General features: G+C 42.1%; 1 protein-coding gene across 27 annotated transcripts in view; it reads left to right on the top strand.

Moving 5' to 3' along the window:
- The window catches only part of KALRN (kalirin RhoGEF kinase), a 512,792-nt gene that overhangs the window by 446,476 nt on the left and 48,273 nt on the right, over positions 1 to 18,043 (top strand). For 19 of the 27 annotated variants that reach the window (XR_014541086.1, XM_083583660.1, XM_083583665.1 and 16 more), the window contains 2 exons: positions 14,997 to 15,280; positions 16,298 to 16,402. Coding sequence is in view for 26 of the 27 variants with exons in the window: in XM_083583660.1 (XP_083439786.1) it covers positions 14,997 to 15,280; positions 16,298 to 16,402 (389 nt within the window). In the remaining variant the exon portion in view is untranslated. Of the gene's footprint in view, positions 1 to 2,183; positions 2,561 to 14,996; positions 15,281 to 16,297; positions 16,403 to 18,043 lie in introns of those variants that run through there. The other 8 variants (XM_083583674.1, XM_083583677.1, XM_083583658.1 and 5 more) reach the window with 2 other exon arrangements.

The raw sequence follows: 18,043 nt of genomic DNA, 5'->3' as shown, positions 1-18,043 counted from the left end.
CTGAGAACTGATCTGTCAAATACCAGAGAGTAGCAATGCTAGGAGTGCCAGATGTGTGTGTCTGTGTGTTAAGGAAGTGGTCAAATACTGACAAGAAAATTAATATATTTCTGATTCAAATTCCTTCCTGCACTGGTATGATTTGCACCACAGTATTATCCTACGAGGAAATGTCAGGGAACTGAAGGATTCACATTTTAGTTTTCCAGTTGAACCATAAAGCAGAGAATATAAATGTGTGTTCAAATTGGCTCTTTTGAAATTCTGCATGGCAAGGGAAAGATGGTGGAGATTAAGATAGTTGAACAAGTTCCTCAGGTTTCCTTGTGCTTCCTGAATGATAGCTATGAGGAAGCAACTGGAATTACTCAGATGCGTGGTCTGGTGAAACCCTGTCTTACCAACCAATAGTAGGCATTGTGATGCTTTCATAGGGGGAAAACCACATGCTACAGGTAGTTCTGCAGTCCTTTGGGGGGTTTTCTTTTTGCAAAATGTAGTTCTTTCCTTTGTCAGGTGGGTGTAGTTACAGGATGTGTAGCACTAAGAATGGGTTGACATGGGAAAGAATAGCATAAAAAGTCTTTAAAAGAGGCATACTTTTATGTCAGCTGTAGAGAACCTCCAGCCTTCTCTCTCCAGCCCGATAGGACTCTTTCCTAGACCACTGGCCTTTCTTTGTGCTCTCCTTAAGTGTTTTTCTCTGGCTGAACTGTGATAAATGTCTCTTGTTTGTCTGGATAGAAAAGGGTGGGTGTATATGTGGAAATCACTGTGTAGAATGATAGCGTTAAATATTGTCATGGTATTCTTATGGAGTGGAGCCAAGACTCCATCCTTTAGCTTGTTCTTGTGGTCACTTTCATTTTCCTTGTGATGTTTCGTTTTGCCGTGTTCATCAATAAATAGTCTCTTGTTCTGGGTCTGCAAAAGTGAATAACCCTGCCTTATATTAAGTAAGAACTTAGCACTCTTCTCTTTTTCCTGCTGTACAACGGTAGGTGTCCTACCCATTTTCCCTGTCCACTTTTGTCCCTGACCCTGCCCAACATACATATGTGGCTCCTGTAGAGTTCCTTATGAGGGAATATGCCCCTCAGATTGAAAAAGCTTCCCCACACTTGCTTTATGGACAGTTTGCAGTAAGGCAAACTGATAAAATGTAGTTAATGTTAAAGGTCATTGATGTTAAACCAGGTGTAGGCATCCTTTTTATTATTTTGAGTGTCCTTGACTTTGAAAAGTGGTGCAAAGAAGCATGTAAAAATAAGGAAGGAAAAAAAGTCTTGTAAAGAACCAAAGTTTCACAAATAACTCCCAGCTGAGAAAACAATGGGTTACCAAAAAAACAACAACACACGAGATCAAATGAGATTCACCATTAGAAGTTTTGTTTATTTTATTTGTAGGAGCATCGTTAAACTGCCAATTGATTCAGAAAATAATGTGGCAATTTACAATAAGTTTAACCTGTGCAGGGTTGTTTTTTCTTTTTAAACTTACCTTAGTGTTCTGTGGGTTTGAGAAGTAGGACGCTAAAGAGCACAAAGTTGGTTACCTTCTGAATCAAAGAGAGATTAACTGGGCCCCTTTCACACCCTGGTTACAAGAAGGGTGTGTTTGTATTTTCTGTCTTCCTCTTGGTGCCAGTATAAACCTCAAGTATGCATATTTAATTCACAAGCCAACAATTGCAAGCTGAATATTGGTGTAAGCTATCCATTTTTTACTGTAGCAGTTTTTGTGCATTTTGTCAAAATTGTATGTTCTTTGGAATGAAACGTAAGGGTTAATACACAAATCTTCTTGCTTCAGTGCATGTAGAAGGTTATTTGCTAATTAAGTCTTGGTATCTGATAGACAAAAAGAAATGATTTAATTTGGGCGAGCCTATTAATAGATATTAAATATTACATATAACAAGAAATTGAGGAAACTTCTTTAACAGGTTTCTTTAAGACAGTTGAATAATCACAGGTGGATGTTATACTCCATTTGGTGCAATAATATCATCATTGTAGAGTATCCTGAAGTTAAAAGTATCTCTTTGAGTTTTGCTACATCTTCCTCAAACTAAAGACTCCTACCACATGCACACCCAGATGGCTTGAACAACAGCCTCTTTTCTCTCTCCCCTTTGTGTTTTTGTTTTTTTTTTTGTTTTTGTTTTTTTTACCATATAGCCTGATGAAGAGTTCAGAGGAACTCGAAAAAGTGTGTGCGCACGTGACTTTTGGGTTGATTTGTTGGACTACTTTTTAGAAGGCCCTGCACACATGGATTTAGCACATCCACTGGCTCTGCCCCACGCCCTGTGAGTCTTCAGTAAGGAACTATGGCTGGGGGCAGCTGTAACTTCGGAACCCGAACATTATCACACCACTCTGCTTCCCGGTTGGTCCAGAGAGAAAGTGCTACCAGCAGAGGGACTTCACTGATTAGAAGACTGACTTTGTATTGTAATGGTATTTTCAACACATAGCAGCTTTGGAGTCCAAGCTGCTGATTTGAAAATAATCTTAAGTGTACTTTCTAAATAAATAGGTTTGTATAGATTTAATTCATTGTACACAGTTTCAAAATAATTTAAAATCACCTTAATTATCTTTTTTGTTAAAATGATAGCATTTTAACCACTGTACCAAATAACTGATTTTCTACTCTGATTTTAAAAAGCAATAAATGTTAGAGGTACATGTGGAACTGACTTTATCCATAATGAATGTTCTCAGAAATCTAATCAGAGGAGGTTAGCATAGGGTTACCAGATGTCCCCGTTTCCCAGGGACAGTCCCTGGACAAATTTCATCCCCAGAATGTCCCCAGATTTCATCTAATGCCCCAGGAAACGCAGCAGTGGCAGTTTCAGCAGCCCGGAGCAGTTGCCTCTGGCTGGCTTCAGGAGCTGCTTGGAAGTCCCCATATGATGGTGGTGCAGGGGCTCTAAGATGCAGCTTCCGGGCTGCCTCCACCTTCCCTGACCCCAGCAACTAAGCTGCGAAGGAAGGCTTCATGCTGCCTATCGGAGCAGCCTCCCAACTCCTACTTGTGTGCAAGCAGGAGCGGGGTGGGGATCTCTCAGCTGTGAAGGGAGCCTTCACATTGCGTGCAAAGTTTGCGTGCAAGCAGGAGGGGGCAGGGATCTCTTAGGCAACAGGAAGCCTCCCTTCCCAGCTGAGGAATCCCCACCCCCTCCTTCTTGCACACAAGTAGGAATGGGAATGGAGCTGCTCTGAGGGGAAGGGAGGCATCACACTGCTTAACTGAGAGATCCCTGCCCCCTCCTGCTTGCACGCAAGTAGGAGTTGGGATTGGGGCTGCTCCATAGACCCGTGCAAAACCTCCCTTCCCAGCTGAGGGATCGCCATCCCCTCCTGCTTGCACGCAAGTAGGAATGGGATTGGGGCTGCTCCGATGGGAAGGGAGGCATCGTGCTGCCCGAGCCTCGCTGCCGCCGCTCTTGGCCTTCCTCCGCCTTCCATGCCTGACCCACCACACACTGCTTCCTCACCACCACCGAAGAACCAACAACTCAGGGCCTGCCCAGGCTCATGGAGAAAGGAGATAGAAGCCTCGGAGGAAGGGGAAACGTGGCGCTTGAGGTCAAGGCGGCGGCCGCCCCTCTGCCACTGCCACCGCTGCAGCATCAACGTCCTAGAAGTGTAGTATTTATTTATTTATTTATTTAAAGTGTCCCTGGATTCATTGAAAAAAATCTGGTAACCTTAGGTTAGCAGGCAAGCCAGTCAGCATTTATTCAGGGGAGCCATCGGGGGGGGAGGCAGGCCACCCAAAAATTTGGGGCAGGGGGCTGAGCCTGCCTCAAAATTTTCAAGGAGAGAGCTGAGCCCCCTCAGCATTCTGCAGTCACAGTGGGGCCCATTGGATCTTCCTGCAGCTGCAGCAGGCCCTGGCGGACCCTCCCAAGGTTCCGACAGGCATTTTTGAGGCTGTGGCGGGCCATGGCGGGCCTCCCCATGGCTGCGGCTGGCCGCATTGGGCCGCCTCCTACCACGTGACATCACATGTGTGTGCTGGGCCCCCTCCAAAGTTGGGTAGGACCCAGTGCGTGTTCATCTAACCATTTGTAAGAAAGGAGAGTTTCTTACTTGGTTTCTTCGTTGAGCAGTAGGGCGATTTCTATGGCAGTGCATATATGAACATAATATATGTGTGTGAATTGCTTACAAATAGCATCTCTATTAGTTGTCAATGTTAAATTATTTTAATTGGTTTAATTGGTTACCACTCTTTCTTCATTGTTTGAGAGGGTGATTATGTGGGAAAATTGGCTCATCTTGCAATCTGAGAATCATATCTCTACCGGGTGGGAGGATCAAGTTTTAGTAAGACTGGTGACTGAAGGCAATAGCTAGATTCAGAAGGGCTTGTTTCATTGCCATGGAACTGTATTTGTCAGGGTGGTGGTCTATCAGTTGCCTACTACGTGATGTGATAGGTGATTTAATGAAACTTAATTTTGTGCGTGTGCTGTACAAAATGCTTTCATGCTACCTGGAATAAAGCCACTGTTACTTTTTTCCTTGAAACCTTCTTTTAGACATTTTTGAGCCCTGCTCACTTCTATGTGTTGCTATTAAATATTGCATACTGTTTAGCCCATAACCCTGGGCCAAGTTACGTTATATTGGAGGAAGAAAAAAAGAGGCAGTTGTAAGTCCCATCAATAATATTGCCCATCAACGGATGGATCAAAAGGTCAAATGACCATACTTTGTTTACTGGTAGATAATATCCAGTAACAGGTGACTTAAATCAGGTCTAACTCTTTAACCCAGGCTTCTCAACCTGGTACCCTCCAAAACTAGTTGAACTCTTAATTTCCATTAGCCCCTGCCAATATGGACAACAGTCAGAAATGATGGAGCTAGGAGTCCTGTAACTGGAGGGGCAGGCACCAGGTTGAGGAAGACTCCTTTCAGTCACCTATGCAGGTATGCATAGAACTCATACTTAAGTGCTATCTTTTGTTGAGACTTTCTATAAACTTCTACAGCACTCATTTCATGTCGTAGGCACTATACATAGAAATAGCAGTCCTAATGCTGTCGGTGTTTTCCTCATATGAAGGAAAACTGCTTGAACCATTTGACCAGACCCATTTTCACATCTCTTGGAGATTATCTGGAAAATATTCACCCTGGAAAACTGCATACAAAAGTTGCATTGTTGAGACTTCAGTGTAATAATTTATTTATTTTTTTGATAATCATACATCGTTTCCTTTCAGCAGACAGGTTGGTGCTTGCAGCACCTATTCTATTCTTTCTCTGCTTCTCCCCGCACCCCAGCACATGCTGAATCCCTGATGCAGACACATGAACCTGCTTGTTTTCACTTTCTCAAACTAAGCAGGCATTCTATAGATCTTGCTTTTTATATGAGAATGTATTGCTGTGCCTCATATTTTGTTCAGAATTATAAGAGTTTTCAATAAAATGTGTATCCAACTATAATTAAACTTTGTCTTCGATTTCTTTCAATCCTGTTGGAGTTGGAGAAAAATGTAGCAGTTTCAGTGGCTCAATTAGCTTTGCCAGTTTTATTTCCTTCTGAAAATCCCTTGTCGATGCAGTGATGTTGGGGGGAGAGAGTATCATCCCCACCCATTTTCCGAATAATTCAGAGTAGCAGTTGTTGTAATGTAGCTATAATACACATGTTTTCCAAGCAGCTGTCAGCTCAACACAAGCTCCATTGTTTCACAGAGCATCAGAGAGCATCTTCATTTGCTGGCTCTCAAATTCAGCTGTGAAGGTCCTTTCCAGTTCATCTGTTAATGAAACAAATTTATTATTGGAACAGATTACATCATCCAAGGCCAGCACCATCCTATACAAAGTGAGTCAAAAAGTGGCTAAGCATTCTTCTAACAGAGCGCCCTCTGATCATGCTGGTATGGTTGGTAAACTACTCACAAATTGTCAGTGGGAGAAATTAATAAGCAGAAAGTCCTGCAGTAGCATGTGTGTTGATGCTAAACAACAGTTCCATTTCTTAAGCTAGTGTGGCTATATAGCTACAGAGCTTTAAAAGGGAATTTTCCGTGTTCTAAAAAAAATCCCTGTTCTTAAAAAAAAAATCATTTCAGCAAAGTTCTAAAAACAGTAACATTTCAGCAAACTCTAAAAACAATAAAATCACCCTACTGGGCTTAATTGTGTGGTTGAAGGCTTCTGTCAGTCACTTTCAATGTAGTGGCAGGCACTATGTGGCAGGCTTTTAGATGCCTACTGCATTGTTTTTTGTTATCTGAAATCATCCAGAGTTGACCCAGAAAGGGCAGGAACAAATCAATACTTTTAAATAGCTGACTGATCATGTTGACTTCAATACACCTTTGTCACACAACTTGGGGATGATAATTTATATTCAGAGGATGAAAGGAATAGAGAAGGTTGCTGTGAGTCATAATTTCAAGGCACTCGGCCAAATTCCTGGAACAGTCTCCCTTCTCTCAAGCTGCAAATCAAGTAGGCAGGAGCAGCTAGTTATACCTGTAGCTTCCCCAGTTCCCCAAATCCCATCCTTTCCTTGCAGAAGTGGAAAAGCTGTCTGGTTAATGGTCCATGACTTGTGTTCTTTCAAGAGGATTTCTGTAGGGATCAATGAAACAAGTTAATTTTCCTGCTTGGTTGACTTGAACAACTACATGAAGCAGAAAAGACTCTATAGACACCAGCTTGTTAAGAACAGAAGTCAACAGAGTTCACGAAGAAAATTGTTTTCATACTCGTATGCTATGAAATAATTGCCTGCCACCTGATTGTTTGCTATGCCTTCCACCTGTAATTATGTTGGTTGGCTCACAGTCTTGCTAGCTGTCAGTTGTGACCACTTGCAAATGATTAACCATGCTGCTGTTCTTAAAAGTTTCTCTATGTAGAATACCTGGGTTCAAATCTCCACTCAGTCATGGAAGGTGTCTAAGTGACCTTGGGTAAGCCAAACTTTCTCAGCCTAAGCTACCAGAGAGCTTTTGTTGTGAGGGTGGGGGCTAAAAAAATGTAAACTGCCTTGATCTCCCTGAAGTAACAATGGGATAAAGTGTAATAAATAAACTAAAATAAATTAGCTAGCATCTGCTGGGCATGAGAAATAGTTTGTTTATTTTTGTTGGTTTGTTTTTAAAAGGCCAAACTGATCTGATTCTATGAAATTCGAAACCACATGTTCTCCCTGGCCACCTTTACTCAGCATATGAGGAGCTGCTGGTGCTGGCCTAGGTCCAACCAAAAGGCTATGGCAAGAGGCAAGAGAGGTGGTTTTACATGAGTCAGTGTTCAGTCAGGAAACATGTCAGAATGATCAGTGACTTCATGCAGAAAGCATGGATACGCTCTTCTAAGGGTGGATTTCTCTCTTACACTTACACCCTAAAGGTAAACGAATGGGGTTTTAAGACTGATGTGCTCCTCCCAGTTTAATTCAGGGGTAGGTCAGTGTGCCTCTGCTGTCAGAAGTTTGGAAAAGGCTTTCTAAATAGACATTTCCAATTTTTGAAGAGAGCAATCTTAAAAGGCTATCCAGTTCCTACTGGTTTTGTGTCCTGGCAAACTGCTAGTTTTTTGGTTAAAGATAAAGGTACCCCTGTCCGTTAGGTCCAGTCATAAACGACTCTGGGGTTGCGTGCTCATCTCGCTTTACTGGCCGAGGGAGCCGGCGTTTGTCCACAGACGTGCTTTTCAACTGCTAGGTGGGCAGGAGCTGGGACTGAACAATGGGTGCTCACCCCATCGCGGGGATTCGAACTGCTGACCTTCCGATCAGCAAGCCCTAGGCTCTGTAGTTTAGACCACAGCGCCACCCGCATCCCTTTCTTTTTGGGTAGCAGTAATCTATTTGTTTGGTAGTGGTAACTTCCTTAAATTCGCACAGCTCAGATTTTACCATGGAAGCGCAAGTAAATACAGTGGTGCCCCGCAAGATGAATGCCTCACAAGACGAAAAACCCGCTAGACGAAAGGGTTTTCCGTTTTTCGATGCGCTTCGCAAGACGAATTTCCCTATGGGCTTGCTTCGCAAGACGAAAACGTCTTGCGAGTCTTGCGATTTTTTTCGCTTTCCCCCCCTTTTTTCTAAGCCGCTAAGCCGCTAATAGCGCTAATCCGCTAAGCCGCTAATAGGGTTGCTTTGCAAGACGAAAAAACCGCTAGACAAAGAGACTCGCGGAACAGATTATTTTCGTCTTGCGAGGCACCACTGTAATATACAGTGGTACCTCGGGTTAAGCACTTACTTCGTTCCAGAGGTCCATTCTTAACCTGAAACTGTTCTTAACCTGAAGCAAAGTTCTTAACCTGAGGTAATATTTCTGGGTTAGCGGAGTCTGTAACCTGAAGCGTATGTAACCTGAAGCGTATGTAACCCGAGGTACCACTGTACTGTGTAGATTCTAATGATGATTTCATGAAGACCCAGGTAACTACTGACCAGTCAGTTTGATGTTGATGCCAGGAAAGGTCCTAGAACACATAATTAAGCGCTTGGTCTGTGAGCACTTAGAAAAGGATGCTGTGATTACTAAGACCCAGCATTGGTTTCCCAAAAACAAGTCCTGCCAGACAAATCTAATTTCTTGTTAGATAGAGTTGCAAGCTTGGTGGATCAGGATAATGCCGTGGGCTGAACACGGTAACTGAAATGTGTGCAGAGGAGGGTGATCAAGAGTCTGAAAAGCAGCCTTATGAGGAACAGCTGAGGAGCTGGGCATGTTTAGCTTGGAAAAGAGGTGACCGAGAGGAGATATGATAACCACCTTCAAATATCTAAAGGGCTGTCACATGGAAGATGGAGCAAGCTTGTTTTCTTCTGCTCTGGATGCTTGGACCAGTGGCTTCAGGTTTTTTTTAAAAAAAGAGATTCTGACTAAACATCAGGAAGAACTTTCTGACATAAGAGCTGTTCAACAATGAAACAGTCTTTTTCAGAAGTTGGTGGACTCTTCTTCCTTGGAGGTTTTTAAAACAGAGGTTGGGTGGATGTTTTAGCTGAGATTCCTGCATTGCAGGAAGTTGGCCTAGATGACCTTTGGGTCCCTTCCAACTCTACGATTCTAAGTTTCACTGCATCCTTGTTATTCTTTCTCCCTATAGGGAGGCATGCATTAAATACATTTCAGTCCAGAGTAAGGTCATGTGTAAAATTTTAGGGTGCCTATTTTTTCTTGCAGCATATCAGAACACTAAAGAAGCATTGTTTGATAAATACTTTAAAATTTAGCTAGGAGCACATCCTTGTAATTTCCAAAATTGCTCTTCACTTCTGTAAGAAAACTAAGGTGGTGCAAGACTTGGAGTATGCAGGAGGATCCTATTATTGGTTATGTAATAAACCGCTCTCATGACTCATTGGTGTAAGTTAGTATGACCTAGTATCATTTTTAATACCTAGTAGCTCGATGGTTTCTATACACGTCTTTCCTAGCATACTACTCAGGACTCTTCATTTGAAGATGCCAGGGCCTCATATAGGCAGCATATGTTACACTACAGACCTGAGGTCTGTTTCCTTACCAGTCCATAGAACAGGTTCAGTTTCTGATATATACCGTATTTTTTGCTCTATAAGACTCACTTTTTCCCTCCTAAAAAGTAAGGGGAAATGTGTGTGTGTCTTATGGAGCGAATGCAGGCTGCACAGCTATCCCAGAAGCCAGAACAGCAAGAGGGATTGCTGCTTTCACTGCACAGCGATCCCTCTTGCTGTTCTGGCTTCTGAGATTCAGAATATTTTTTTTCTTGTTTTCCTCCTCCAAAAACTAGGTGCGTCTTATGGTCTGGTGTGTCTTATAGAGCGAAAAATACGGTACGTTTTTGCAGCTAAAAATATGTTTGCCAGCAGAAATTGGTTCAATGAAAGATAATTGCTTTTGCCTTTCTTGGGTGCTTAAACCCTAGATCTGGGATTTTGGTGGGATAGGCAAGCTATATTTTTTTAAGGAGTTCTCCTGATAAGGCATTGATTGTTTTAATTGGCAGAATTCCATTTTTCAATCAGAGTAAATAATAGTTATATGACGGTACTATAAGTTGATTAGTTCATGTTGCTCCAAGCTTTCTTACTTAAATAAGAGACCTCTCTAAAATGCATGGTCAATGAAACCACTGTAAGATGAACAGAATGAGTTTCTGTGAAGGTTTGCTAGGTGTGGTGTTGTTTTTTTTAATTCATGTTAATCTCATAATCACAATTTCTCTAATTGGCTGGGAAGGCAAATTCTTGCACACTAATGTTTTGATAGTAAAATTTCTTCCTGGCCTAGACAGCCTGGATGAAATAAACAAAACATTAGAATTAAAACAAGCTTTCTGTTCCTTTCTGGATCTAAGTAATAACAGGTTTGCAAACTGCCACTTTGTATTTAGTCTGTTTCTGTTTGAGGTGTGTTTACGGTCCATTTTGGAGGTTTGAAGTTTCTTGCTCATCCTTGAAGCAGGCAGACAGGTTGCGACTTAAACTTGTGAGTGGCATCAAGGTAAAAAAGGAGATGGCTTCTCTGTCTTTCTTTCTTACTCGGAGTAAGGTATGTAGTCCTAAATTAATTATGCACAAAAGTCCACACCTTTTGATGAAGCCTTTAAATCAATTGGGTCTGCAGCTAAGAACCAGTTTCCATGACATTTACAAGAACAAGTAACCGTAGGTAAATATCACCTTGTGGCATTACACTGTTGTCAGTCAGTCAAAAAGGGCTGCTGTAGAGCTGTGGCTTTAGAGAGCAGAGCCATCCTGAAATACAGGACATGTGAGGTTTTTCCTTGTGATCTAGTGGTATATACACTTTATGAAATAGGTTCTGTGGAGTTGTGGTGTCACAGCTTAATGAAGTACCTGGAATTATCTTCGGCCCTAACTTTGAAAGTATTTTTTGACGAAGCGCCAGTTTTCAAAAGGGAACTTATCTCAGCCTACAGTTTATCTGTTGGAGATAACATTCTTTGATTGATGCTTTTGGTTTGAGGTTATAAAATTTTATGTAAGTGGCGGAAGTTACTTGCCTAGCTGAATTTTATGTTTTAGATTATTGTCTTCTACTGTTGAACTGACTAAAGTCATATTATTGCCTTAAATATTCATTAGTTACCCCCCCCCACTTGATCTAGGAGGTAGTACACCTGTTAATACTCACCCAAACAGCCTGCTCTTGACATAATAATCTTACATCCCTTAAAAATTCAGCCCCCACCCTGTCTTTCCCTTCTTTCTTACTACTGGTGGGTAGCAAAAGGGAACTTGTGATCATGGCTTGTGTGCTGCTAAAGCAAAAGTGCTGATTCAGTAAGCCACCTGAATGAGAAGCAGTTGAAATACCACCCCAATACAAAACCATAGTTTTTCTAAGGAATCTTTCCAGAAACAAGTTATTGCTTAGGCTAAATTGGCAGTATTAATGGAGCAGGCCAGAAGTTTAAACTTGCAAGGAAACTTGCCGTTGAGAAATTCCTTACCTGTTTTTGTATGCTCTTTGTATGAACAATTGGTTTTAGTGTCTCACTGAAACCTTTCAATGTAGCGCTTTCTTTCTCTGGATCCAGACAGTGACCTGGTTCACACCTAAGAATAAGCCAAACTATGACTTAAAATGAAGAAGCAGATGTGCAGGTTCTGAGAGCTGTTTTGCTCCTCGTTTTGGTTTCTTTCAAAATTATCACCTGCACATATATTGGGTTGTATTCAAGGGTAGATTTGCCTTGACAGAAAACATTTCCATTTGCATGAGGCAGAAGGCAGCCCAACAACCATCAGGCAATGTAAGGCAACTGCCTCAAAGAGTGGATACTGGTAAGTAGGGAGTGGCAGCAAGACACTGGAAGACAGAGCTGTGAGTGCCACATAGCTTGCCTGCAGGTATGGTGAAATATGCTGCCCTCTTGCCAGTGCTGAAGTAAGATTCAGTTGCCAGTCTGGTTGGCTTTTGTACATAGAATGAGAGGAGGTATCGTCTTGTCTTTTAGCAAATGTCTTGGACAAGCCCTAGCAGGGCACCCATTTTTTACTGATTCCCTGTATCTACTTAAGTCCCTTATTCCTCCTGAAAAACTATTCCTGAGATGGAGGGGGGATGTTCTGTAGGATGTGGTTGCATACAGTGGGGTCTTTAGCATATGCGCCGCCGGGATGCAAAGATCTGCCCAGCGCCCCCAAATTGAGTAGAATGACAAGCGACGCTGCTGGCGCGGCGCGTCTTTGGTAAATGAGTGCACAAAGTCGAAAGTCCTTTAGTGAAACAGTAGGTATACATTTTGGTAATACCTAGGTATATATGTGTATTGTTTTTCTAGCTTGATCAAAATTATTTATTATTTCATAACAGGTAGATAGTTAAGAGCTTAGGCGGCTTCAGTGGTGGGCACCTGGTGCCCCCCAGAATTTGGTGCCCGGGTGCCTTGCACCCCCAGGCAAAGATGGCCCTGGTTACATAGGTTGGTAGAAGATGGTTGAAAAATGGATGCTTTGACTTGCAGTAGCAGTTCCACTAAGGCAGGGGTGTCCAAACATTTTTCAGAGAGGGCCAGATTTGATGAAGTGGACATGCATGAGGGTTGACAATTTTGCCTCACCTTTTTTAGGATTGGTCCACTCAGAGTTGTTGACCTTGAAACTGTAGTCCCATACTTTTTGGCGATATTTTCACTGCTAATAACTTAACCTACCAAATTAGCAAAGGATCTATATATGAATACATCAGAAGCCTTAAAATTACCATATCTTTATATATATCTAGTCTTGGATCAAGTTCAACCAGTGTGCAATATTCTAAGTCGCAGATGTGTAGGGTACTTGTCAGACTGAAGTTCTGTATACTCTCATGTGCGTCAAGAACTGTCCCAATCACTGTTGTGATTCTAAAGAAACTCTCCTCACTGCATTTGGGATTGATCTGACCATTTAAAAAGTGAATGAGAAAGTTTGTGCATATGGAAGTTCTTTGTGAATCAATAGCAGTGGGATGGCTCTGTCCACATGGAGTTGCTGCTACATGAGTTACTCACTCCACTCTGATCTAAGGTATGTCCTTTCTTTTAATCATATTTACTTTACTTTCAGGCCCTGATACTTTTGTCTTCAAAAACAGCAGGTCCATGATATTCAATTCTTTAAGCAGGCCTAAACATAGGAGGAGATTCCTTACATATAACCTACCCACGAACCATAATTAGGGCTCAGCTAATCGCGTTGTGTTATGGATAAACTGTTACAAAGACAAGAGAAAGGTTAGCTATTACAGTACTGCTTTTCTTTCCACTTGGGTTGCTAGACTACAGCTCCTATCAGTCCCAGCCAGTGGTCAGGGATACTGGTAGTAGTAGTCCAGCACCCCATCTGAAGTGCACCATTTTGGCTGCCCCTCATTGTATAGGTAAAGGGACCCCTGACCATTAGGTCCAGTCACAGACGACTCTGGGGTTGCGGCGCTCATCTCACTTTACTGGCCGAGGGAGCCGGCGTACAGCTTCTGGGTCATGTGGCCAGCATGACTAAGCCACTTCTGGTGAACCAGAGTAGCGCACGGAAACACCGTTTACCTTCCCGCCGGAGCGGTACCTATTTATCTACTTGTACTTTGACGTGCTTTCGAACTGCTAGGTTGGCAGGAGCTGGGACTGAGCAATGGGAGCTCACCCTGTCACGGGGATTCGAACCGCTGACCTTCTGATCAGCAAGTCCTAGGCTCTGTGGACCCACAGCACCACCCGCGTCCCTTTGCCCCTCATTGTAGGTTGTTCCAGTTCTCCAAAATACTTCACAATGGGAGGGATGTGCTTGATGACTTTATTGCCCACTTTATTGCACAGTTGGAATGTTGGATCAAACATATACATGCTGTGGACCTTTTAGCATGTCATTTGGAGTTTTGTGCAGAAATAATACAGTGTGGCAAGTAAAATGTTCTTCCAGTTAGCAATGCTTGTTCACTCAACACAGGGCTCCAGTCCTGATGCAACAAAGCTTCATTGTACAGAGATGTCAATATGGCACCTTCCCAGGCATTCAAGCCCCCACATATATGTTGGTATTTTTATAAACTAATTCAGCAACTCCTTATGTAATTGGCTGATCCAAGTGCCAGGACATAGGACAGTTGGGTCTGTTCCAAAGTACAACTCTAGTTTACTGGGGGAGGTATTGCTGAAACATGGGGTACCAAATGTTATTAACTCTGTAGTGACCACACACCAAGTATAAAGCACTTCAGCAAAATTAGAATGGTTGGTAGTGGAATAAGACAAGCTTGTATCCTGCATATATCTTCAGAATGTTAGATCAACCAGTCTGACCTTGGAATCTGCTGACAAACAGCATTCTGATAATAGTTTGCGTTATTCACCCGCCTCCAAATCATGTGGCTTCTGTGAATGGAAAATGTCCAAAGCCTATCGTACATAAGATAGCAGAGTGGAAGCATTTTCAGTGGTTGCTTATCTCTTGTCAGTTTAATGCTACTTAATATGAATGCATAGGCTGAAAATATCAGTAGCAGTAAAAAGCCAGTGCCAGCTGTTTTTACAGATAGGCAACTCTGAAGTGTTAAGTTCACTTAGCCCCCCCTAACTTGGCCAGAAAAAGCAAACTTCCCTTGGCGAATGTATGGACAGACATCCAGCTGACCATAATGGATTCTTCATGATTTTGGCAGGAGAAGTAACAGTACTGAGGATTTGTGAAGTCCTCTGTATGGAGAAAAGATTCCTTATATTCATACCTGACAAACAGACCAGCCAATAAAATAGATTTAGAGTGGTCCATAAGTACAGATCAGGAAGGGATGGTGGACACCTGTGGAAAGGGAAATGAGTACATTTAGTGTCCACTTAGTTTAGACTTAACTGTGTGTTCTCTTCTAATTTTAAACATAGCACTCTCCTTCTGATTTAATATTTATATCAACAACATTAGCTTCCATTTCCAGAAAGAAATGTCTAACATAATACCCCGTCTTGCTTAGCATTTTTATTATTTTGTTCTGGCAGATTCCTATTCAGCATCCTCTAATGAAAATGGAGGGAAATCTGAATCGGTGGCCAATTTGCAGCCTCATTCATCCATCAATTCCATCCAGAGCTCCCCTGGTCCAAAGCGCTCTACCAACACACTGAAGAAATGGCTAACCAGTCCAGTACGCCGATTGAATAGCGGAAAGGCAGACAGTAACATCAAGAAGCAGAAGAAAGTGCGCGAAGGAAGGAAAAGCTTTGACCTGGGATCCCCCAAGCCTGGAGACGAGACCACACCTCAGGGAGACAGTGCGGATGAGGTATGGACATAATTTGATACCTTTTTTAAAAGAATGCTGACTTGAACATAAAGCTTCCTTTTGTTTGATTGTTCACTTCATTTTGGAATAAGTTTTGAAATAACTGTAGAAAAGCATCCATCCTTGTATCAAAACTGGGAAAGCTCTATATTCTCGCTATAAAGAGGAATCTTGCATCAACCCATGCAGGCTAGTTACTCCCTAGGCCTCAGCCTTTATGTTTGTTGGCTCCTTACTGTCCACCATCTTTGCTGTGTCATGTAAAATAACACCATGGATCATGAAGGGAACCAGAGCTCTTGCATTTTTATTTTCCATCACATTTTTCCTGGTCATTTTGCATAGATTTGTTATCTTCCTTTTGCAGCTGCAGATATGGATGCATTTATGGGTATTTTATGACTGCTCTAATAGCTGCTCAAAGCATTTTAAATTATTCTGTTGGAGCTGCATTTAAGGTGTTGGTATGCCAATAGTGAGAGTGATGCAGGAATGCTATAAATCAATAAATAGAACTAGGTTGCTGGAAGGAGCTAGTGTGCTCATTCAAATATATGCCCAGGAATGTAGCAGGCTCAAAAAAAGAGAGTTTTTTTCATGCCTGACAGCCAGATCCAGTTTAGTGAGGAACTTGAGAACTGGTTAGCAGAACATTTGCTATTTTAAGCAGCACGGTTGTCTTTCCTGATCAAATTTGAAGTCCCAATGCTGCAGTGAATTACTTATTGTAGATCCTCTTGCCCCTTTAAAGGAAATAAATGATGTTTTATGTAGATGTTAATATGGGGGTTAGAGGATTGCATGGGACTCTCTTATGTGGGGAATTCCCTTTCTACCTCACTAGGCATCAGAGGGGGCAGGCTAGATAAATATTCTTTTTATATCTGTCACAACAACCCACTACTCTGTCTGGATTGGATTTGGTCTGATTATGGAGTTCCATAAAAATATTATGGGAGGGACTCTCTCATTCTATCCAACTTTGCCTGTTCATAATGAAATTTCCCTTGCTTTCAGAAGAGCAAGAAAGGTTGGGGCGAAGATGAGCCAGATGAAGAATCCCATACACCACTCCCTCCTCCTATGAAGATTTTTGATAATGATCCCACACAGGATGACATGGTAGGACTCGGGTCTTTTTTTCATTATTTTTTTTTCTCAGAATAACTTTGAGTTCTTTTGTGTGTGTGTTTTTAAAAAAAAAAACACCTCCTGGAATCCAGGGAACCAGGCATGGTGTTTCAGTAGGGTACTATATATTGAAATTTGTTATTTTACACCCTCACTTTGTATCCAGAAGGAATGGCACTGAGCAATCCGTCTTCAACGCCATTGTTGCAACGCTCAAGGATATTTTCCCTTTCCTTTCCCTCCTGTCATAGTCAGAATATTTGTGACTTAGTCTGCTTACCTTTGTAGCTTGATTTTTTTATTTATTTTGCATTTCATGCCTTTTCTGTAGAGCAGTTGTTATGTTTAGAAGAAAGCTTTCTATGTGAACTTGCCTGCTGAGGAATTTCTGGACCTTGTGGGTGCTTCTGGGGTGTATTGTAATACGAGTGTTTGGTTCAGATGGGGCCCCTTCCAGCTCTACAATTCTATGATTCTATTATCGGTTTCGCCTCACCATTTCTTTATATGAACTGAGAGTTAGTGCTAAAACGTACCCAATACTTGCCCTGTAATACGCTGCTGGAAGGAAAGATTTGTCAGTGGGTGGGCAAGCTTTCTTTCAGGGAAGTCTACCTACTGTTACCAGTATTCTGACTAAGAAATTCTTGATAAACTTCCAAGGAGCTTTTGGGTTTCCCAGAATACCTCTTAAAACCACTGTGGTACAGCAACAGCCATACATGTGGCATTCTAGCATGATGCTGGTGTTGTCTCCACCTGTGTTGCAGCGAAATTGGGCAAGAAAAGGTGATTGCGGCAATAACTTCTAATGGTGCAGTGTGTGGTGCACGTTGTGCCCAAGGTTTGAAAAACTTCATCATGGGACTGGATATATGAGTCATAATGTTGCCAGCAGGGGCCTCTGAAGTAGATATGCAGTAGTAGACTGAGCGTTCTACAGTCAACAGCAGATTCTCTCTTAAGTTCACCCAATATATATATAGTTCAGGTCACCCTATCTCAAAAAAATACTGTAGGGCTGGAAAGATGCAGGAAGGGGGAACCAGAATGATCAGGGGTGCAGCTGGAAGAGGGGCGATAAAATCTGGGGTTTTAAAGTATAGGAAAAAATCAATGAAGTGAGCACAGGATGACATCTTATGCTTCATGTGGAAAACATGGGTGCAGAGTATCTTTCTATTAATACTAGAACCCTTGGTTATCCAGTGGAACTGATTAACAAGAGATTTGATGCAAACAAAATAGTACCCGTAAACACATAATATAATTAGTTTATGAAATTCAGTGTCATGGTGGGACAAAAGACACTGGCTTAGATAGCTTTAAAGGGGGATACATATGAATTCATATTCATGGGGCCATATTCAGCTGAATTGTTGTACTAGCAGAAGCCAGCACAACAATTCCCGCCAGTGCCAAGGGACTTACAGTATGTCCTAGAACAGTGTGCAAGGGGAAGAGAAGGGATATTTTTGTTAGGCAAGCAGAAGTGCTTGTGCTGATGGAATGATCTCCTTAGCACTATGTGGAATGCAACTCATGGGGAATAAGTCTTATCAAGGATGACTATTCATGATGTCCATATTCAGCCTTCAGTTGCAGAGGCAGTATGTCACTGAGTACCAGCTG

The sequence above is a fragment of the Podarcis filfolensis genome, assembly GCF_964270895.1.
Source record: "Podarcis filfolensis genome assembly, chromosome: 1".
NCBI classification, from domain to species: Eukaryota; Metazoa; Chordata; class Lepidosauria; order Squamata; family Lacertidae; genus Podarcis; species Podarcis filfolensis.
The sequence above is the reverse complement of the archived record's forward strand: the minus strand, read 5'-3'. Positions and strand labels throughout refer to the sequence as shown.